At 45.8% G+C, this 17,110-nt stretch overlaps 1 protein-coding gene across 3 annotated transcripts in view; it reads right to left on the reverse strand.

Moving 5' to 3' along the window:
- The window catches only part of LOC144492509 (rifampicin phosphotransferase-like), a 189,830-nt gene that overhangs the window by 43,439 nt on the left and 129,281 nt on the right, over positions 1–17,110 (reverse strand). For all 3 annotated transcript variants that reach the window (XM_078210601.1, XM_078210602.1, XM_078210600.1), the window contains exons 22-24: positions 15,777–15,872; positions 8,482–8,556; positions 2,689–2,781 (exon numbers count right to left, since the gene is read on the reverse strand). In XM_078210601.1, coding sequence (XP_078066727.1) covers positions 2,689–2,781; positions 8,482–8,556; positions 15,777–15,872 — 264 coding nt within the window. The remainder of the gene's footprint in view (positions 1–2,688; positions 2,782–8,481; positions 8,557–15,776; positions 15,873–17,110) is intronic.

Raw genomic sequence — 17,110 nt, forward strand, 5'->3', positions numbered from 1 at the left:
CCACACCAGTCCAAAGTGCTGCCTGACTGACCTTTTCTACCACCAGGGAGGAGAGCATCAGCCCTCTGTAGGGCTTCCCTATAACTCATGAAGCTTCTTGTGATTGCAGCTGGAAGCAATTTAAATAAAAGGACATTGGCCAGAAATGTAGCTGGCAGCAGAATTCCTCCACTTACTCCAACTTTAAACTCTTAATCCTTTAAACTCTTAATCCTCACCCCTTTGCCTTCTTTCCGACGGAAATGCCTGCCATTCATCTTTTTTTCCACTCCCCCCTATCCCCTGTAACTTGAGCTCCTCTTTACTTCAAGCATCCTACAATAATAGAATCTCACGGTGCAGAAGGAGACCATTCGGCCCATCGAGTTTGCACTGACCACAATCCCACCCAGGCCTTATCCCCATAATCCCATGCATTTATCCTAGCTAGTTCCCCTGACACTAAGGAACAATTTAGCATAACCAATCCACCTAACCCAAACACATCTTTGGACGGTGGGAGGAAACTGGAGCACCCGGAGGAAACCCACGCAGACACGGGGAGAATGTGCAAACTCCACACAGACAGTGACCCAAGCCGGGAACTGAACCCTGGTCCCTGGCCCAGGTCCCTGGAGCTGTGAGGCAGTAGTGCCAACCACTGTGACACCGTGCTGACCCAAATCTGCCACTGATTTCATAGATCCTGAGCCACTATCCGATATCCACTTGCAGAAAATAATAAGTGAACCATATCCTCCACAACCTGAATTTTCAGACTTATGGCCCCATGTTGACTCATACTCACTGGCTGAATGTATACTGAATGGTACCTTGCACCTGCTCCCTTCTGCCCACTACCTATTCCTCAGCATATATTACCTCCAACACAAAACCTTTCTTAATCCTTCCATCCTGGTTATCTCATCCATCCTTTCTTTCACTTTCCCGTCTCCCTCCTATCACCTCCCACTGAGCCCTCCCCACCATGAAAAACACAGCACTGATTTTGAACAGTTTACAACAGACCCAGAAATAATACAAGGAATATCCCAGCGGTGGAGAGCTTTGGGGACCGTGAGCTGCAGGCTTTGATGCATGTTGTCTCCGAGAGGAGTAATGTGCTCTCCCCTCCATTCAGAAGAAGAAATCCTCCCAGCCAGACCCAAAGGACAGTGGGCGGCATGGTGGCACAGCGGTTAGCACTGCTGCCTCACAGTGCCAGAGATCCGGGTTCAATTCCGGCCTCGGGTCACTGTCTGCGTGGAGTTTGCACATTCTCCCCATGTCTGAATGGGCTTCCTCCGGGTGCTCCGATTTCCTCCCACAGTCCAAAGATGTGTGGGTTAGGTTGATTGGCCATGTTAAAATTGCCCCTTAGTGTCAGGGGGACTAGCGGGTTAATGCGTGGAGTTATGGGAATAGGGTCTGGGTGGGATTGTTGTCGATGCAGGCTCGATGGGCCGAATGGCCTCATTCTGCACTGTAGGGGTTCTATGATTCTATGACATAGGTGGAGGCGGACACAGCGGTCAGCAGCCTTTTAGTCAGAAAGAGGGCATGGATGCAGTACAGGAAGTGCCTCAATGAACTGATAAGTTCTGAAAAGGTGAGTGGTAAGTGACACCTGGGTAACAAGCCACTAACTCACTATAAAACAGGATAGACGTGAGCTGAGCAGACTGAGTGCTCGTAGCTCTCTATAACATCAAGTGAGGAGCTGCATCATTGAGACATCAGCATTCCTCACACATGGAATGCTGGGAGCAGCCCTGAGCAATGCAATATATCATGTGCTTGTCATGTTGGAACGTTTAACCTTTAATCCAGGCAGACTATTTTGGAAATACATGGAATCTTGCACCCTTGACCTGTCTGAAATTTTACAGGAGAGCAGGGGAGTTGTCTGGTGGCCACCCACCCATGGGGCCATTAAAGCCCTTAAGTGGTCAATGAATGGTCACTGAAGGGCTTTGTCCCGCCACTGCGCGTATTCTACCCCGACGTGGGGAGGTCCATATCGTGCGGGAAATCCATCAGCTTTTGCTGTGTGGGTTGACATTGAGCAAGGGGGGGGACACTTTCTTTGCCAGCTCCCTGAGCCTATTGGAGATAACCCACTCAAAGGTCATTCTCCTGTTAGCCCTGCCCTGACTCCAGGCTTACCTGGGTTCTTTAGCACTGTGGGATTGCCTGTAAGCCCAGCAGTGGTAACTGCTCTCAGCTGGTACTGCCGAGAGCAGAGTTGATGGCCATCTGATTGGTCAACTACAGGCCTTCCTCACCAGAGGCAGAGGTCTCGCCTTAAAGCAACTAATGCCACTTCCAACGCTAAAATTACTATGGGGAAGCCATCATCATGGCTGGGGTCCCCCTTGATCTTTTAGCTGCGGGGGTTGGCGGGGAGGGGGTACAGTGCCACTCAGTAAAATCCAGCCCATTATCTATTTTCCAACCAGCATTGATACAGTGCAGACACTTAACAAACTTGTACACTATTCTGTTGAAATAAAGTGTAAAAGTGGATGGAAGGCTGAGCTCATGGATTTTGGTGAAACATTGACAGGAACAGCTTACTTCAGAGAAGATATACTTCTGCATTTATTTACAGGAGAAACAGCAAAAGCAATCTGAATTCAGAACCAGTACAAAATTGATCTCTGGTTATAGTATAAAAATAGACAAGACTGTAACAAAACAAGAAACTACCTGTAGGTATCGCAATGCATTGATAATCCTCTTCCATAAGGACGACTGTCCGTGAATCAAAGCAACATCGTGCAATGATAATTCATTCAACACCTGGTCAATAAAATAATTCAATATTAATTCATAAATATGAGTATGAATTGTTGCAGGAGTTTTATTTGCTGAAATGTTTTGCTTTCAACAAGGTAGCCAGCACACACAACAAGCGATCAGCAGATTTGACGTACATTTCCTGGTTCACTGGGTGCATTTACACTCTTAGGCTGGCATTCCACAATTGCATTTTCTGGAAGTGGGACAGGGTACAGGGTACAACTTATACTTTATCTTTAATGTGGCAAAACATAAGACACTTTATTGGAGCATTATCAAACACAACTTGACATTGAGAAATAAAAGATGATCAAAAGCTCAGTCAAAGAGGTAGGTTTTAAAGAGTTGTCAGGAAGCAGGTGTAATTTTAAGTGATCTATGTTTGTGTGATTTTGTGTTCCTGTCGGACAGGGTAAAACTCCAGTTAGATTCACATTTCCCATCTCGCCTACCACGGGAATCATAGTCGGCGGGACATGGACCATGCAAAGGTCCGTTAACCCAGGCGGGATTTTCCAGTTTATGGGTGAGCACGGCCGAAAAGTCCAGCCCTAGGTGTTTCCATATGCGTGGGGTTTTGGTTTCAGTTCAAACTGTGTCTGTATGGTGCTGAGAGAGTTTACAACATGTAAAGTAAACGCGAGCTCAGACAAAGAATGAGGCATTGCTTCGAAACAGAGGGCCACTTTAGGAAAGAAAGACCTTGTGATTGTGTTTTAACTGAATTTGATTTGATTTACTTTTGTCACATGTATTAACATACAGTGAAAAGTATTGTTTCTTGCGCACTACACAGACAAAGCATACCGTTCATAGAGAAGGAAACGAGAGAGTGCAGAATGTAGTGTTACAGTCATAGCTAGGGTGTAGAGAAAGATCAACTTCATGCAAGGTAAGTCCATTCAAAAGTCTGACAGCAGCAGGGAAGAAGCTGTTCTTGAGTCAGTTGGAATGTGACCTCAGACTTTTGTATCTTTTTCCCGATGGAAGAAGATGGAAGAGAGAATGCCTGGGGTGCATGGGGTCCTTAATTATGCTGGCTGCTTTGCCGAGGCAGCGGGGCGTGTAGACAGAGTCAATGGATGGGAGGCTGGTTTGCGTGATGGATTGGGCTACATTCACAACATTTTGTAGTTCCTTGCGGTCTTGGGCAGAGCAGGAGACATACCAAGCTGTGATACAAGCAGAAATAATGCTTTCTATGGTGCATCTGTAAAAGTTGATGAGAGTTGTAGCTGACATGCCAAATTTCCTTAGTCTTATGAGAAAGTAGAGGCGTTGGTGGGCTTTCTTAAGTATAGTGTCGGCATGGCGGGACCAGGACAGGTTGTTGGTGAACTTTGTCCCCATTGATGTAGACAGGGACATGTTCTCCTTTACGCTTCCTGAAGTCGGTGACAATCTCCTTTGTTTTGTTGACATTGAGGAAGAGATTATTGTTGTGGCACCAGTTCACCAGATTCTCTATCTCATTCCTGTATCTGTCTCATCATTGTTTGAGATCCAACCCACTACAGTGGTGTCATCAGCCCAACCTTGAAAATCGAATTGGAGGGGAATTTGACCACACAGTCATAGATGTATAAGGAGTATAGTAGGGGGCTGAGAACACAGCCATGTGGGACACCAGTCACAGAGGTTTACAACATGGAAACAGGCCCTTTGGCCCAACTTGTCCATGCCGCCTTTTAGTTTTAAACTCCTAAACTAATCCCAATTGCCCACATTTGGCCCATATCCCTCTATACCCATCTTACCCATGTAACTATCTAAATGCTTTTTAAAAGACAAAACTGTACCCGCCTCTACTACTATCTCTGGCAGCTTGTTCCAGACACTCACCACCTTCTGTGTGAAAAAATTGCCCCTCTGGACACTTTTGTATCTCTCCCCTCTCACCTTAAACCTATGCCCTCTAGTTTTAGACTCCCCTACCTTTGGGAAAAGATATTGACTATCTACCTTGTCTATGCCCCTCATTATTTTATAGACCTCTATAAGATCAACATCAACTGCACTGCCCTCATCTACCTTCTTGGTTACCCCTTCAAAAAACTCAATCAAATTTGTGAGACATGATTTTCCACTCACAAAGCCATGCTGACTGTCCTTAATCAGTCCTTGCGTTGCTAATCCGGTGTTGAGGATTATCGTGGAGGAGGCGTTGTTGCCTATCCTTACTGATTGTGGTCTGTGACTTTGGAAGTTCAGGATCCAGTCGTAGAGGGAGGTGCCGAGGCGCAGGCCACGGAATTTGGAGATGAGTTTCGTGGGAATAATGGTGTTGAAGGTTGAGCTGTAGTCAATAAATAGAAGTCTGACATTGGTGTCTTTGCTATCTGCGTGTTCCAGGGTTGAGTGCAGGGCCAGGGAGATGGCGTCTGCTGTGGACCTGTTGCGCCGATAGGCAAACTGTAGTGGATCTAGGTAGTCGGGGAGGCTGGAATTGATTTGTGCCATGACTAGCCTTTCGAAGCACTTCACAATGATGGATGTCAAAGCCACCGGACAATAGTCATTAAGGCATGCTGCTTGGTTTTTCTTTGATACTGGCTTGATGGTCGTCTTCTTGAAGCAGATAGGGACTTCAGATTGTTATAAAGAGAGGTTGAAGATGTCTGTGAATACCCCCGCCAACTGATCCACGCGAGATCTGAGTGCTCGTCCGGGGACTCCATCCGGGCCAGTCGCTTTCAGTGAACTAAAGATAGCTCTCATATCTCTGCAAGAAGCAGGAAAGCAATGCAATGGAGTGATGAGCAAGAAAGCAGGTTCCAGAGGAACTAAAGGACAGTTTGTTCTAGAAACTAGAAAAGGACAGCTGATGAGCAACTAAGATCATAGCCACATCCAACTGGAGCCAGCCAGAGGTGTGTTGGCATTGGCACATCTAAAGCTATCAAAGACATGCATGACAAAGATTGGCTGGATGGTTAACAGTGAGGTTGAATGTCTTGGGTTACAAGAAGATATAGATGAGGTGGTCAAATGGGCGGATAAGTGGCAGATGGAATTTAACTCTGAAAAGTGTGAGGCGATACACTTTGGAAGGAGTAATTTGACAAGGAAGTATATTATGAAAGGTCTGACATTAGGAAGTTCCGTACAACAAAGGGACTTTGGCATGTTTGTCCATAGATCTCTGAAGGCGGAAAGGCAGGTTAATAGGGTGGTGAAAAAGGCATATGGCACACTCTCCTTTATCAGTTGGGGTATAGATTACAAAAGCAGAGAGGTCATGATGGAGTTGTATAGAACTTTGGTGAGGCCACAGCTGGAGTACTGTGTGCAGTTCTGGTCACCACATTATAGAAAGGATGTGAACGCACTTGAGGAGGTGCAGAGGAGATGTACCAGGATGTTGCTGGGATGGAGCATTTAAGTTATAAAGAGAGTTTGGATAGGTTTGGGTTGTTTTCATTTGAGCAGAGAAGACTGAGGGGTGACCTGATTGAGATGTTCAAGATTATGAGGGACATGGACAGGGTGTATAGGGAGCAGCTGTTCCCCTTAGTTGAAGGGCCAGTTACGAGGGGACACAAGTTAAAAGTGAGGGGTGGGAAGCTTAGGGAGGATTTGAGGTAAAACATTTTACCCAAAAGGTGGTGACGGTCTGGAATGCGCTGCCTGGGAGGGTGGTGGGGGCAGGATGCTTCACATCCTTTAAAAAGTACTTGGATGAGTACTTGGCACGCCATAACATTCAAGGCTATGGGCCAAGTGCTGGCAAGTGGGATTAGGTGGGCAGGTCAGGGCCTTTCATGCGTCAGTGCAGACTCGATGGGCTGAAGGGCCTCTTCTGCACTGAATTATTTTGTGATCCTGTGATTCTATGAGGTTGTCAGCAGCAAAGCTGAGGCAAAGTCAGAATCAGAGGATGTTATCCTTAGTGATGGGATGGAAATGACAATATCACATTCCAGTCACCAAGATTCAAACAGGACATTTAAAAGTCTGGAGACAGTTTTGAGAAGTGCCACAAGGTTGATCCGTGTATCAGAGATCTTAAAAATCTGCACTGCTGTGGGCTTTTCATCTATTTATGCAAATACAACACACTAAGTTGCATGAAGCAAGGTCCCAGAAAGAGATGATTCAATGAATTGATTTTTGTGGTATATATTTTGGAAGGAATTTTGGCCGAGAAAGGTGGAAAATTGGTCATCTTTTAACATCGTCACGGATGTTGTGGGTTTATTTAACTCGATAAGTTGCCTTGTTTCATCATACCACTGATCCACTGAAGGAGATAAGTGCGCAAGTTCTGGAATAACCCCCTAACCCTAATTTCAGGGTAATTCCAGAGGAAATAAAGTTTATTTATTTATTAGTCACAAGTAAGGCTTACATTAACACTGCAATGAAGTTACTGTGAAATTCCCCTAGTCGTCACATTCCGGCGCCTGTTCGGGTCAATGCACCTAACCAGCACGTCTTTTGGACAGTGAGAGGAAACCAGAGGAAACCCACGCAGACACGGGGAGAACGTGCAAACTCCACACAGAAAGTGACCCAAGCTGGGAATCGAATCGGGGTTCCTGGTGCTGTGAAGCAGCAGTGCTGACCACTGTGCTACCGTGTCACCCTCTGCTACCGTGCCACCCGGATTGTTGGTATGCAGAGTTTCCCTTCCCACCATTCCAGCGGGGAACACATCCCTGCCAACATTGCCTGCCCCGCTGCGATTTCACGTGCCAAAGAGAGCTAATTGGCTGGAGGCAGGTCCTCCATCCCTCACTCCGGAGGAAGTCCCACCTTATCCTAATTTGATTGACCAGCACCTCTCTAGTCCCTTCAGCACCAGAGCTGCAGTTGTCAGGACTGGGACTGCAATTAGTCCCCAGAGCTTAAGTTCCTGGATTCCAGGAGTAGGTCAGTTTTGGGAATCTCATGGTAGAGAGGGAGGAGAGGAGTGTTAGAACATAGAACATAGAACAGTACAGCACAGAACAGGCCCTTCGGCCCACGATTTTGTGCCGAGCTTTGTCTGAAACCAAGATCAAGCTATCCCACTCCCTATCATCCTGGTGTGCTCCATGTGCCTATCCAATAGCTTCTTAAATGTTCCTAAAGTTTCTGACTCCACTATCCCTGCAGGCAGTCCATTCCACACCCCAACCACTCTCTGAGTAAAAAACCTACCTCGGACATCCTTCCTATAACTCCCACCATGAACCCTATAGTTATGCCCCCTAGTTACCGCTCCATTCACCCGAGGGAATAGTCTGTTGAGGGGGTGGTGTTGGACAGAGGGGCTTTGGGATCTTCACAGAAAGGGCAGATTGAGGGGAGGTCCTATTGTTACCGGACCTTAAGCTGCCTGATGTTAAAAAGGGGTTATCAATGGTGGTGCCCACTCCCTTTCACGCCTGGGACCTGAACCGGATTTATTTTCAGGTTTTGCCCATACGCTGGAAGTCCTCCCATTAGTCTGAAAATTGAGCTTGCGTGGAAAGCGGCCCCAAGTTGTCAATAATTGGCCACTTAAATGGTCTCAATTGGGGAAGAGTGGGCAGGCCAACCAAGACCTCACCCTAACGTTAAGTTGCAGACAGGTCGGGGCAGGAATCCAGCGGGAAGTCATACGAGGAATTTTACACTCGCCCACCCGCCTACAAACCCACAGGTGAGGGGAGGATAAAATTCTGTATTTTGCAGAGTAAGTTTTTCATACTTCACAAATAAAAATTTAAAAAGTACCCTTCCTAGCAGTTCAAAATCACTCATCTTCTTCTGCGTGATGATGTTATTCTGTTCCATGTTGGCATTCATGCTCTGGAAGAAAAACAAGTTAATCAAATGTCTAATTTTAAACTTAAGTCAACTGTAACACCCCGCTCCCAATATTGAAACCAACACATCAGATTGGAATGTTTGTAACAATTTCATCTTGGAAACACTGAACATTTCAGTCATTACTTAATTGACCATCAAAGGGTCACAAACTAGATATAAGACTCCTTTCCTAAAAGCATTCCATTAATATCAGCATCACTTCAATTATACTGAACATGCAAGATTGCTTAATTGCACAGTCAGTTACATTCTTCCAAAATAAATATATCATCTAGACCTTTATTTACCAAGCATAATCGGTCCTGTACAAATCACATGTCAAACATGCCCAAAATATATCTATTTTCATGGTATCAAGCTTGTGTTGTATATGACCTTCTATCCCAATGTTGTTTTAAGTGTCAGGAACTACAGTAGCTCAGAAATAGTCTATTGACAAAGGCCTGATTGGGATTTTTCTTTTACTTGGCTCCCTTACCAGTACGGATGGAGTACGGTTTTCCTGTGGAATAGCTAAGTGAGATAACCCTGGGACCAATTTTAGTTCTCTAGGAGAACCTGTTTACTGAGAAATCTTGCATCAGGGATTGAACTGCAGTGTCTGCCACCCTCTGGATTTTTAACTATCTCTTTTCTGGAAGGTTAAACACATCATGGTTGGTACAAGTCCGATGTGTTTGCACGCTGCGTTTTGAAGGCTGTGCTTTGTATTATGTCAGCTTTTCCATTAAGTCTAAACAGCCATCTTTGAAGCCCAAAATAAATTAGTAAAATAGCTGCAACAGAGTAACGTAATTTATATATTTTCTTGTACCATTGTTAAAGATAACAAACACTTGTACTGTTGCTATATATTTAAAGGCCGGAATCTGATGGCCATTCACGCTGGTGGGATTTTTCCATCCTGCTGCAGTGAACGGGGATTTAACTGGGTGCCAAATTCTCTGACCTCACTGCAGCAGGAGCGTGGTGTGAACGGGTGGTAAGATTGCACCCAAAGTCTTTGTTAAAACATAGACAAGCCATCTTACCTTAAGTTCCTTTGGAAGAGTGAGCAAGACATACTTACAGGGCAACTATCATGACCAGTGGACATCTTAAGTGTTTTACAGCTAATTAAATACTTTGTGAAGTGTGGCACAATGGTTAGCACTGCTGTCTCACAGTGCCAGAGACCTGGGTTCGATGACCGGCTTGGGTCACTGTCTGTGTGGAGTTTGCACATTCTCCCTGTGTCTGTGTGGGTTTCCTCCAGGTGCTCCAGTTTCCTCCCATAGTCCAAAGATGTGCAGGTTAGGTGCATTGGCCATATTAAATTCTCCCTCACTGGACCCGAATAAACTTTATTCATTGTTTTAATATTGGAAATGCGATAGCCAATTTGCGCACAACAAACTCCCAAAATGTAATAATGACCAGTAAGCTTTTCTAGTGAAGTTGATTGACAGATAAATATTGGCCAGAACACTGAGCCCTTACTCTTTTTTGAAATAGTGTCATGGGATTGTTTGCATCCACTCGAAAGGTCAGTCAGGTGAGGCCTCGGTGTAAGGTCTCAGCTGAAAGTTGACGTTTTTGGCACTGCGGCCCTTCCCTCAATACCACATCCGATGGTCTGACACAAGATCCCGCCTATGTCAACAGAGGTTTGAATAGCTCGCTGCATCGGTTACAGGAAAATCCCGGCCTCAGCTCCAGATCTGGGCATGGATCAGCGAGAGATGAGAGAATATTATCAGCTAGCATATGAAGTTTGTACTCATATCTTTTCTCCACATAAGTGACTTAGTTTAATTTGTGTGATTCGGTTGAGGTAAATTTGTTTTGAACCCATCTGTTAGCCACAGATGCTGAGTGATTGGAACATGTCTCTCTATGGGCTGAATATTTTTTGATAGATGGAAAACATACCCAGGTACTGGTTGAATCCTAACTGAACTGCATTTTCAGTTTTTAATGGATATAGTCAAATTATCATGATACATTTTATTCTGAGTCTGGGCAGGACTGTTGAAGGACTACTTGGGATGGATTTCAGTGGGGAACCTGCCGTGGGGAAGAATGGCTACCCTGCCGTCTTCTAACAGCAGTTGACTGGAGGTGGGATTTCAGTGCCTCAGGGACAGCAAGTCCCACCTCAGAGAGCTGCTAGCAAATCAGATGGCTGCATCTCTGTGGTCCCAGTCGTGCCAGATGGGAGCAGTGGTCACTACTGGGACTGCAGATAGTCCTATCATTGGAGCCAGACACCAAGGGAGATGATGGGAGGGGGTTAGGGTTGGGGGAGGAGGGGCCGATTCGCCAGAGTCATGCTAGCAAGCCCCAGCGAGAGAAATGCGAGGTGGGAAATGCGGGGGCGGGGGAGGGAGGGGGGGGGCTATGGAGGCGTTTTTGATAGGGTAAAGAGAGTAGTGTGACTTAGGGGGTGCATCTCTGATGAAAACAAGTGTCCCGCAAAAGAGTGCCCCCCCCCCCTCCCTCCCTTTCTCACTTGACATGAGCCCATGCAGCTACAGCTTCTAGGTTACCGACATGGCATGGACCTCCCCCGCTGTGGGTAAATTAGCAGCGGGGTGGCGTGAGGCCATTAGGTGCCCTCTGTCACCTGTAGAATTTCATACAGCTTGGGGGTGGGTGATTGACGGCGGGAAGGCCAACTAGCGGATTTTGCAAGTCGCCCCACTTACAAACCTACAGGCGGAGGGGAACAGAAGGTCTGATACATGTCGGAGCTCATCCTTCAATCTTTTTATTTTCAATATTGGATTTTGCAGAACCCCAACTTGTTTAAGCATTTCAAAAGGAAATGTAGCACTCCAAATAATTTTATTTACTTGGGGCTGAGATTTTAAAGCATTTGGGATCCTGATATCTGGATGAATTCCAATTTGCAATCTCAGTCGCTTCTCGTTCGTAACACTGATTTAAAACGCAAACGGCCAAACTGGCCAGGAGGCAAACACGGGGGCCAATTAGAGACAGTGAGGAACTCCAGGAGGCGGGAGCTGGAACACAAACGGAAGTTGCCATGGACACCAAGTTCAGGCGCAGTGCTCGGCCTGCACCTGTTGGACCATTAAACTTTGCTTTGTTTCAACACACAGACAAATAACACTTCCTTGGGTTCCCCCAGGAGCTGTGCTGGACCAGAAATGGAACAGACAGCTTGGGTTTGCTGGAACAAAACATGAAAAATTTGATTTCCATCGGAACAGGTCTCAAAGGGAATGAATAATCAGCGGCGTGAAAGTTTCCTTAGAAATCTTGGAAACCCTACAGCACAGAGAGAGGCCATTCGGCCCATCGAGTCTGCACCGACCACAATCCCACCCAGGCCCTATCCCCATATATTTACCCATTAATCCCTCTAACCTACGTATCCCAGGACACTAAGGGCAATTTTAGCATGACCAATCAACCTAACCCGCACATCTTTGGACTGTGGGAGGAAACCGGAGCACCCGGAGGAAACCCACGCAGACACGAAGAGAATGTGCAAACTCCACACAGACAGTGAACCAAGCCGGGAATCGAACCCAGGTCCCTGGAGCTGTGAAGCAGCAGTGCTAACCACTGTGCTACCGTGCCGCCCCACAGTTCCTGTTCTCTTTTGCCAACCAGCCCTTTGAAAATGTCAAACTACCCTGGATTCCAAGCTGGAATCGCGATTTTGAAACTGCGCCCACACTTGGACAAGACTCCATGGCTACTTCAAAATCAGCTCCTGTTGTCAGCTGGAGAATTGAGTACTTGCCCCAATTTAAGGAAACGTTAGATAAGAGCAGGCTCGAAGGGCCAAATGGCCTCCTCCTGCTCCCATCTGATATGTTTCTATGTTAGTGATTCTGCCTTTCCCTTAAGAAGAGTTGTTTGGTCTTTTCTAACCAATGGTTAAGTTCAATTTGACCCACATTGAGTTCCTCAACGCGAGGAGCCCAGTGGCTGAAACAAAAAGAAATAAAATACAAACAAAGCTTCCAAAAAGACACCGGAAGCTTTAGGGAAAATGGGGAAAATGAGACACTTGGGCGACTGAACCAAATGAAAAGTCCAAACTTCTGCTATTCCAAAGAGTTTAATATTATGTTAGCGTAGGAGATCATGGGTTCTATTTTTAATTTGTCACCAAGTGTAAGTCTGATGTTGCAGATCCGCGACAGCAATAGCCAGAATCGATGAACTGGAAAGTCAGGTGGTTTCTACAATGAGAAGCCAATCAGCAATGCCAGTTAAATACTGGGATGGATGTGTGGGGGGGGGGGGGGGGAGGGGGGGGGTACGGCAAGTTGAAAATTGATCCCCAAGAATCACTTCTCTCAGGATGACAAAAGAAATTGGTGTGTACTTAGTAGGGGCAGCACGTGGGCACAGTGGTTAGCACTGCTGCCTCACAGCACCAGGGACACGGGTGCAATTCACGACTTGGGTCACATGTCTGTGCAGAGTCTGCACGTTCTCCCCGTGTCTGCATGGGTTTCCTCCGGGTGCTCTGGTTTCCTCCCACAGTCCAGAAGACATGCTGGTTAGGTGCATTGGCCATGCTAAATTCTACCTTCGTGTACCCGAACAGGCGCCGGAGTGTGGCGACGAGGGGATTTTTACAGTAACTTAATTGCAGTATTAATGTGAACCTACTTGTGACACTAATAAATAAACTTAAACGATTATGCCATTTGGCTAAGGCAGTACGGTAGCTTGATAATTGCCGAAGTAATGAAGCTGCTTAACCCTCGTGGCGGGTTCCCCGGCGGTGGGACGGGCAAGCCACACAATACACCGTCGTCGTCAGCAGGACTGGAAGAGTCCATTGATGGCAAATGATGGGTCAATTCCGCTGTCGGAAGACACGCTACGTGGGGCGGGGGGGGGGGGGGGGGGGGGGGGGGGGGGGGGAGGGGGGGTGCGGAGGGGGGCTGGAAATTCCTGCCCTTTGCATATTAAACCGATCAAATGGGAAAATTAAGAGCGACTATATTTTGTAGTATTTGCATTTTCCTGCACTCCTTGACAAAACTTAATATTGTGAATCTCCTTTCCCTATTCCCTAGGGCAACACAGTGGCACAGTGGTTAGCACTGCTGCCTCACAGAGTGCCAGGTACCCGCGTTCAATCCCTGGCTTGGATCACTGTCTGTGCAGAGTCTGCACAATTTGATTTGATTTATTATTGTCACGTGTATTAGTAAACAATGAAAAGTATTGTTTCTTGCGCTCTATACAGACAAAGCATACCATACATAGAGAAGGAACAGACAGGGTGCAAAATGTAGTGTTACAGTCATCGCTCGGGTGTAGAGAAAGATCAACTTAATACAAGGAAGGTCCATTCAAATGGTCCATTCAAAGGGCAGAAAAGAGTTAGAATAGAGTTTTGGAAACATAGAACCAGAGGAAAATATAAAATTTGAGGGTATGCTGGGCACAGCTCGCAAGAAGTCGCCGTGCTCCAGCACCACCTTAGGCATTCTTCCCTGCGTGGGTTTCCTCCGAGTGCTCAGGTTTCCTCCCACAGTCTGAAAAACACGCTGGTTAGGTGCATTGGCCATGCTAAATTCTCCCTCAGTGTACCCGAATAGACGCCAGAGTGTGGTGACTGGGGGATTTTTACAGTAACTTCATTGCAGTGTTAATGTAAGCCTACTTGTGACACTAATAAATAAACCTTATTTACCAGTTTTCTCCCAGTGGGTGAGGTTCCCCATTCTCCTTAATTTATCTTTCTGCAATAACGGATACTGCAGCTAGAGTCACCATGTGATGTTACACAAGTGATACAGATACTCATTACAGATTGTATTTACAATTCCGTTTTAACATGGTACTAAGCTGAGAAGGAACAACTCTCTCTAACCTGTGATTTCTAGTGGATGCTTTGTCAAAGTCTGAAGAGCAAAGCTCATCATCTATGACACGCAGGGAGAAATTTGTGTTCATGTGCTCATGAAAGCATTGTTAAATTTTTATTTTAAATGCTTCGTATTTGTACTTAGAATCCCAGAGGGACCATGGAAGAGAAGGGGGTGGATCTGGGATGGAATGGGAATTCTGCGGTCCCCCATTCCCCCGAAAGAAATATTTATCCTTCATGTCAAGGTTAACTTGCAGGTTCAGTTGGTAGTTGGGAAGGCAAATGCAATGTTAGCATTCATTTCGAGAGGACTAGAATACAAAATCAGGGATGTAATGTCAAGGCTTTATAAGGCTCTGGTCAGACCGCATTTGGTATATTGTGAGTAATTTTGGATCTCATATCTAGGAGGGTGTTGAGGTACTGGTCTTGGAGATGGTCCAGAGGAGGTTCATGAGAATGATCCCCGGAATGAAAAGCTTGACGTATGAGGAGTATTTGAGGATTCTGGGTCTGTACTCGATGGAGTTTAAAAAGATGAGAGGGGATCTCATTGAAACTATTCTCACAGAATACTGAAAGGCATGGATACAGTGGACATGGAGAAGATGCTTCCATTAGTAGGAGAGACTAGGATCCGAGGGCACAGGGTAAAGGGATGACCCTATAGAACCGAGATGAGGAGGAATTTCTTCAGCCCAAGGGTGGTGAATCTGTGGAATTCATTGCCACAGAAGGCTGTGGAGGCCAGGTTATTGAGTGTCTTTAAGAGATAGATAGGTTCTTGATTGATAAGGAGATCAAAGGTTAGGGGAGAAGACAGGAGAATAGGGATGAGAATCATCTCAGCATTGATTGAATGGCGGAGCAGACTCGATGGGCCGAATGGCCTAATTCTGCTCTTATATCTTAATGACTTATGGATTTATATTTGCTTGGGCTCCAGATTGGATTGTGAAAAGGGTCAACCCCAAATTCATTGGGCGAGATCTTCCGGTGCCTCCGTCGCCAATAGGGATTCACATTGTTTGCACCCTCCGCCACTGGGGTACCCACGGAGGTGGGTTGGTGGGACCAGAATTTTCACAGTAACTTCTTTGCAGTGTTAATGTAAGCCTACTTGTGACACTAATAAATAAACTTGAAACTTTAGATCCTGCTGCAGGGAACAGCCAGAAAATCCCACCCAAAATCTTTCCACTGTCAGTGCATCACAAAATTGCATTCTCTGAATCATGACTTGGAGGCTAAATACATGTTCCGTTAGATTTCCAACTCTGTTATCATGAAATTATGCATAGTAAAGATATATAACAAACACTTGCACTTAAAATTATAAAATAATGCTTACCATCAGATTCAGAAACAAATGGGAGCAGCAGATCCCGATGTACTTGTAATTATAGGGTGAAAAACAAGGAATTCCTCCAGCTTTCATTGAAAGTTCCTAGTTAAATAACATTCATGAAACATTAAACATTATTCAAGTCCAACAAAATAGTTGCTTTCAAATATTCGCATGAATCTCAGGGTTTGGCCCTTTGCATTGACCTCCCTAACAGTCAGTTCCCAGTCCCTTCGAAAGGTGGGTTCCTGAGGGCTTCCTGACTCCCATGGAAATACATGATTTTGTCCAGCTCCATTGCTAAGGCCTCCACAGCCATATATGCGAGTGTAGGAGCCCTCTCTTTCTTACCTGATGCTCCATTTGTGTAACTCCTGCCTGAGGCCAGAGCAGCGGCAGCTCCCATCCAAAGAGTGCAGCTCCCCTCCAAGAGGGGCAGACTGCCTTTAAGAGGAGCAGGTTGGCTGCATCACATGGTTCCGCACACGCAGGTCACACAGAGACTATCACTATCATCAGGTAAGTCTGTCTGCTCCCTGCCTCAACAACAGAGGGCATGGGCAGGTTACAAACTACGGAAGTGGGCCAAAAGGAATATTTAGCCAATGTTGGTGTTGTTATTCCTTTAATCGAAGAAGGTGTACAAATTCAAAACTGCAGACCTTTGAACATCTGCTGCCAATAAAGTAGCCATCATAACTCTTTTGTATGACATTATTATTCTCAGAATCTTTGCCGCTACTGACATGCATTCTTTCTTGGCATGTAGCTCACCACTGTGTGGCCTCTTCCACAGTGGCCAATCATGACGATACTGTGCAATTGCCATATTCTATGTTTCTGCAGAATGTTTTAAAGTTCAGGTTTTCTCCTACAGGCACTCAGTGTGTCTGGAGCACATACAGCTGAAATGCTGGAAAGCAGGATACTTCCTCATTTTAACCATACAGTGTTTATTTAGCAGAAGGCTCAATGCATTCTTGCTTACAAAAGAAAAGGTCCCCTTTTTGTAATTAAAGGAATGGAAGGTTTTATTTAAGGAAACAGAATCATGTGATACTAGAAATGGGGAGAAATAGCTTTACAACAGAGAAAAAGTTTCTTTTTCACTTTGGAGTTGGTGACTGAAGTGTTAAAGGACAAAAGCGTCTCGCCCCCTCTCCACAAAGTCTCCCCAGAAAGTCTCCGCACAAAATCTCCCCGCAAAGTCTCCCCACAATGTCTCCCTGTCAGCTTCAGGACTCCCTTCACTGATCTACGGCAAGTATGCCTGGGTTTGCTAACCACATTGAAAGTGGGGTTTAAGTCAATGGGGAGACTGTTGCTTACTTGGAACTGAA

This window comes from Mustelus asterias, chromosome 4, assembly GCF_964213995.1.
Source record: "Mustelus asterias chromosome 4, sMusAst1.hap1.1, whole genome shotgun sequence".
Taxonomy (NCBI): Eukaryota; Metazoa; Chordata; class Chondrichthyes; order Carcharhiniformes; family Triakidae; genus Mustelus; species Mustelus asterias.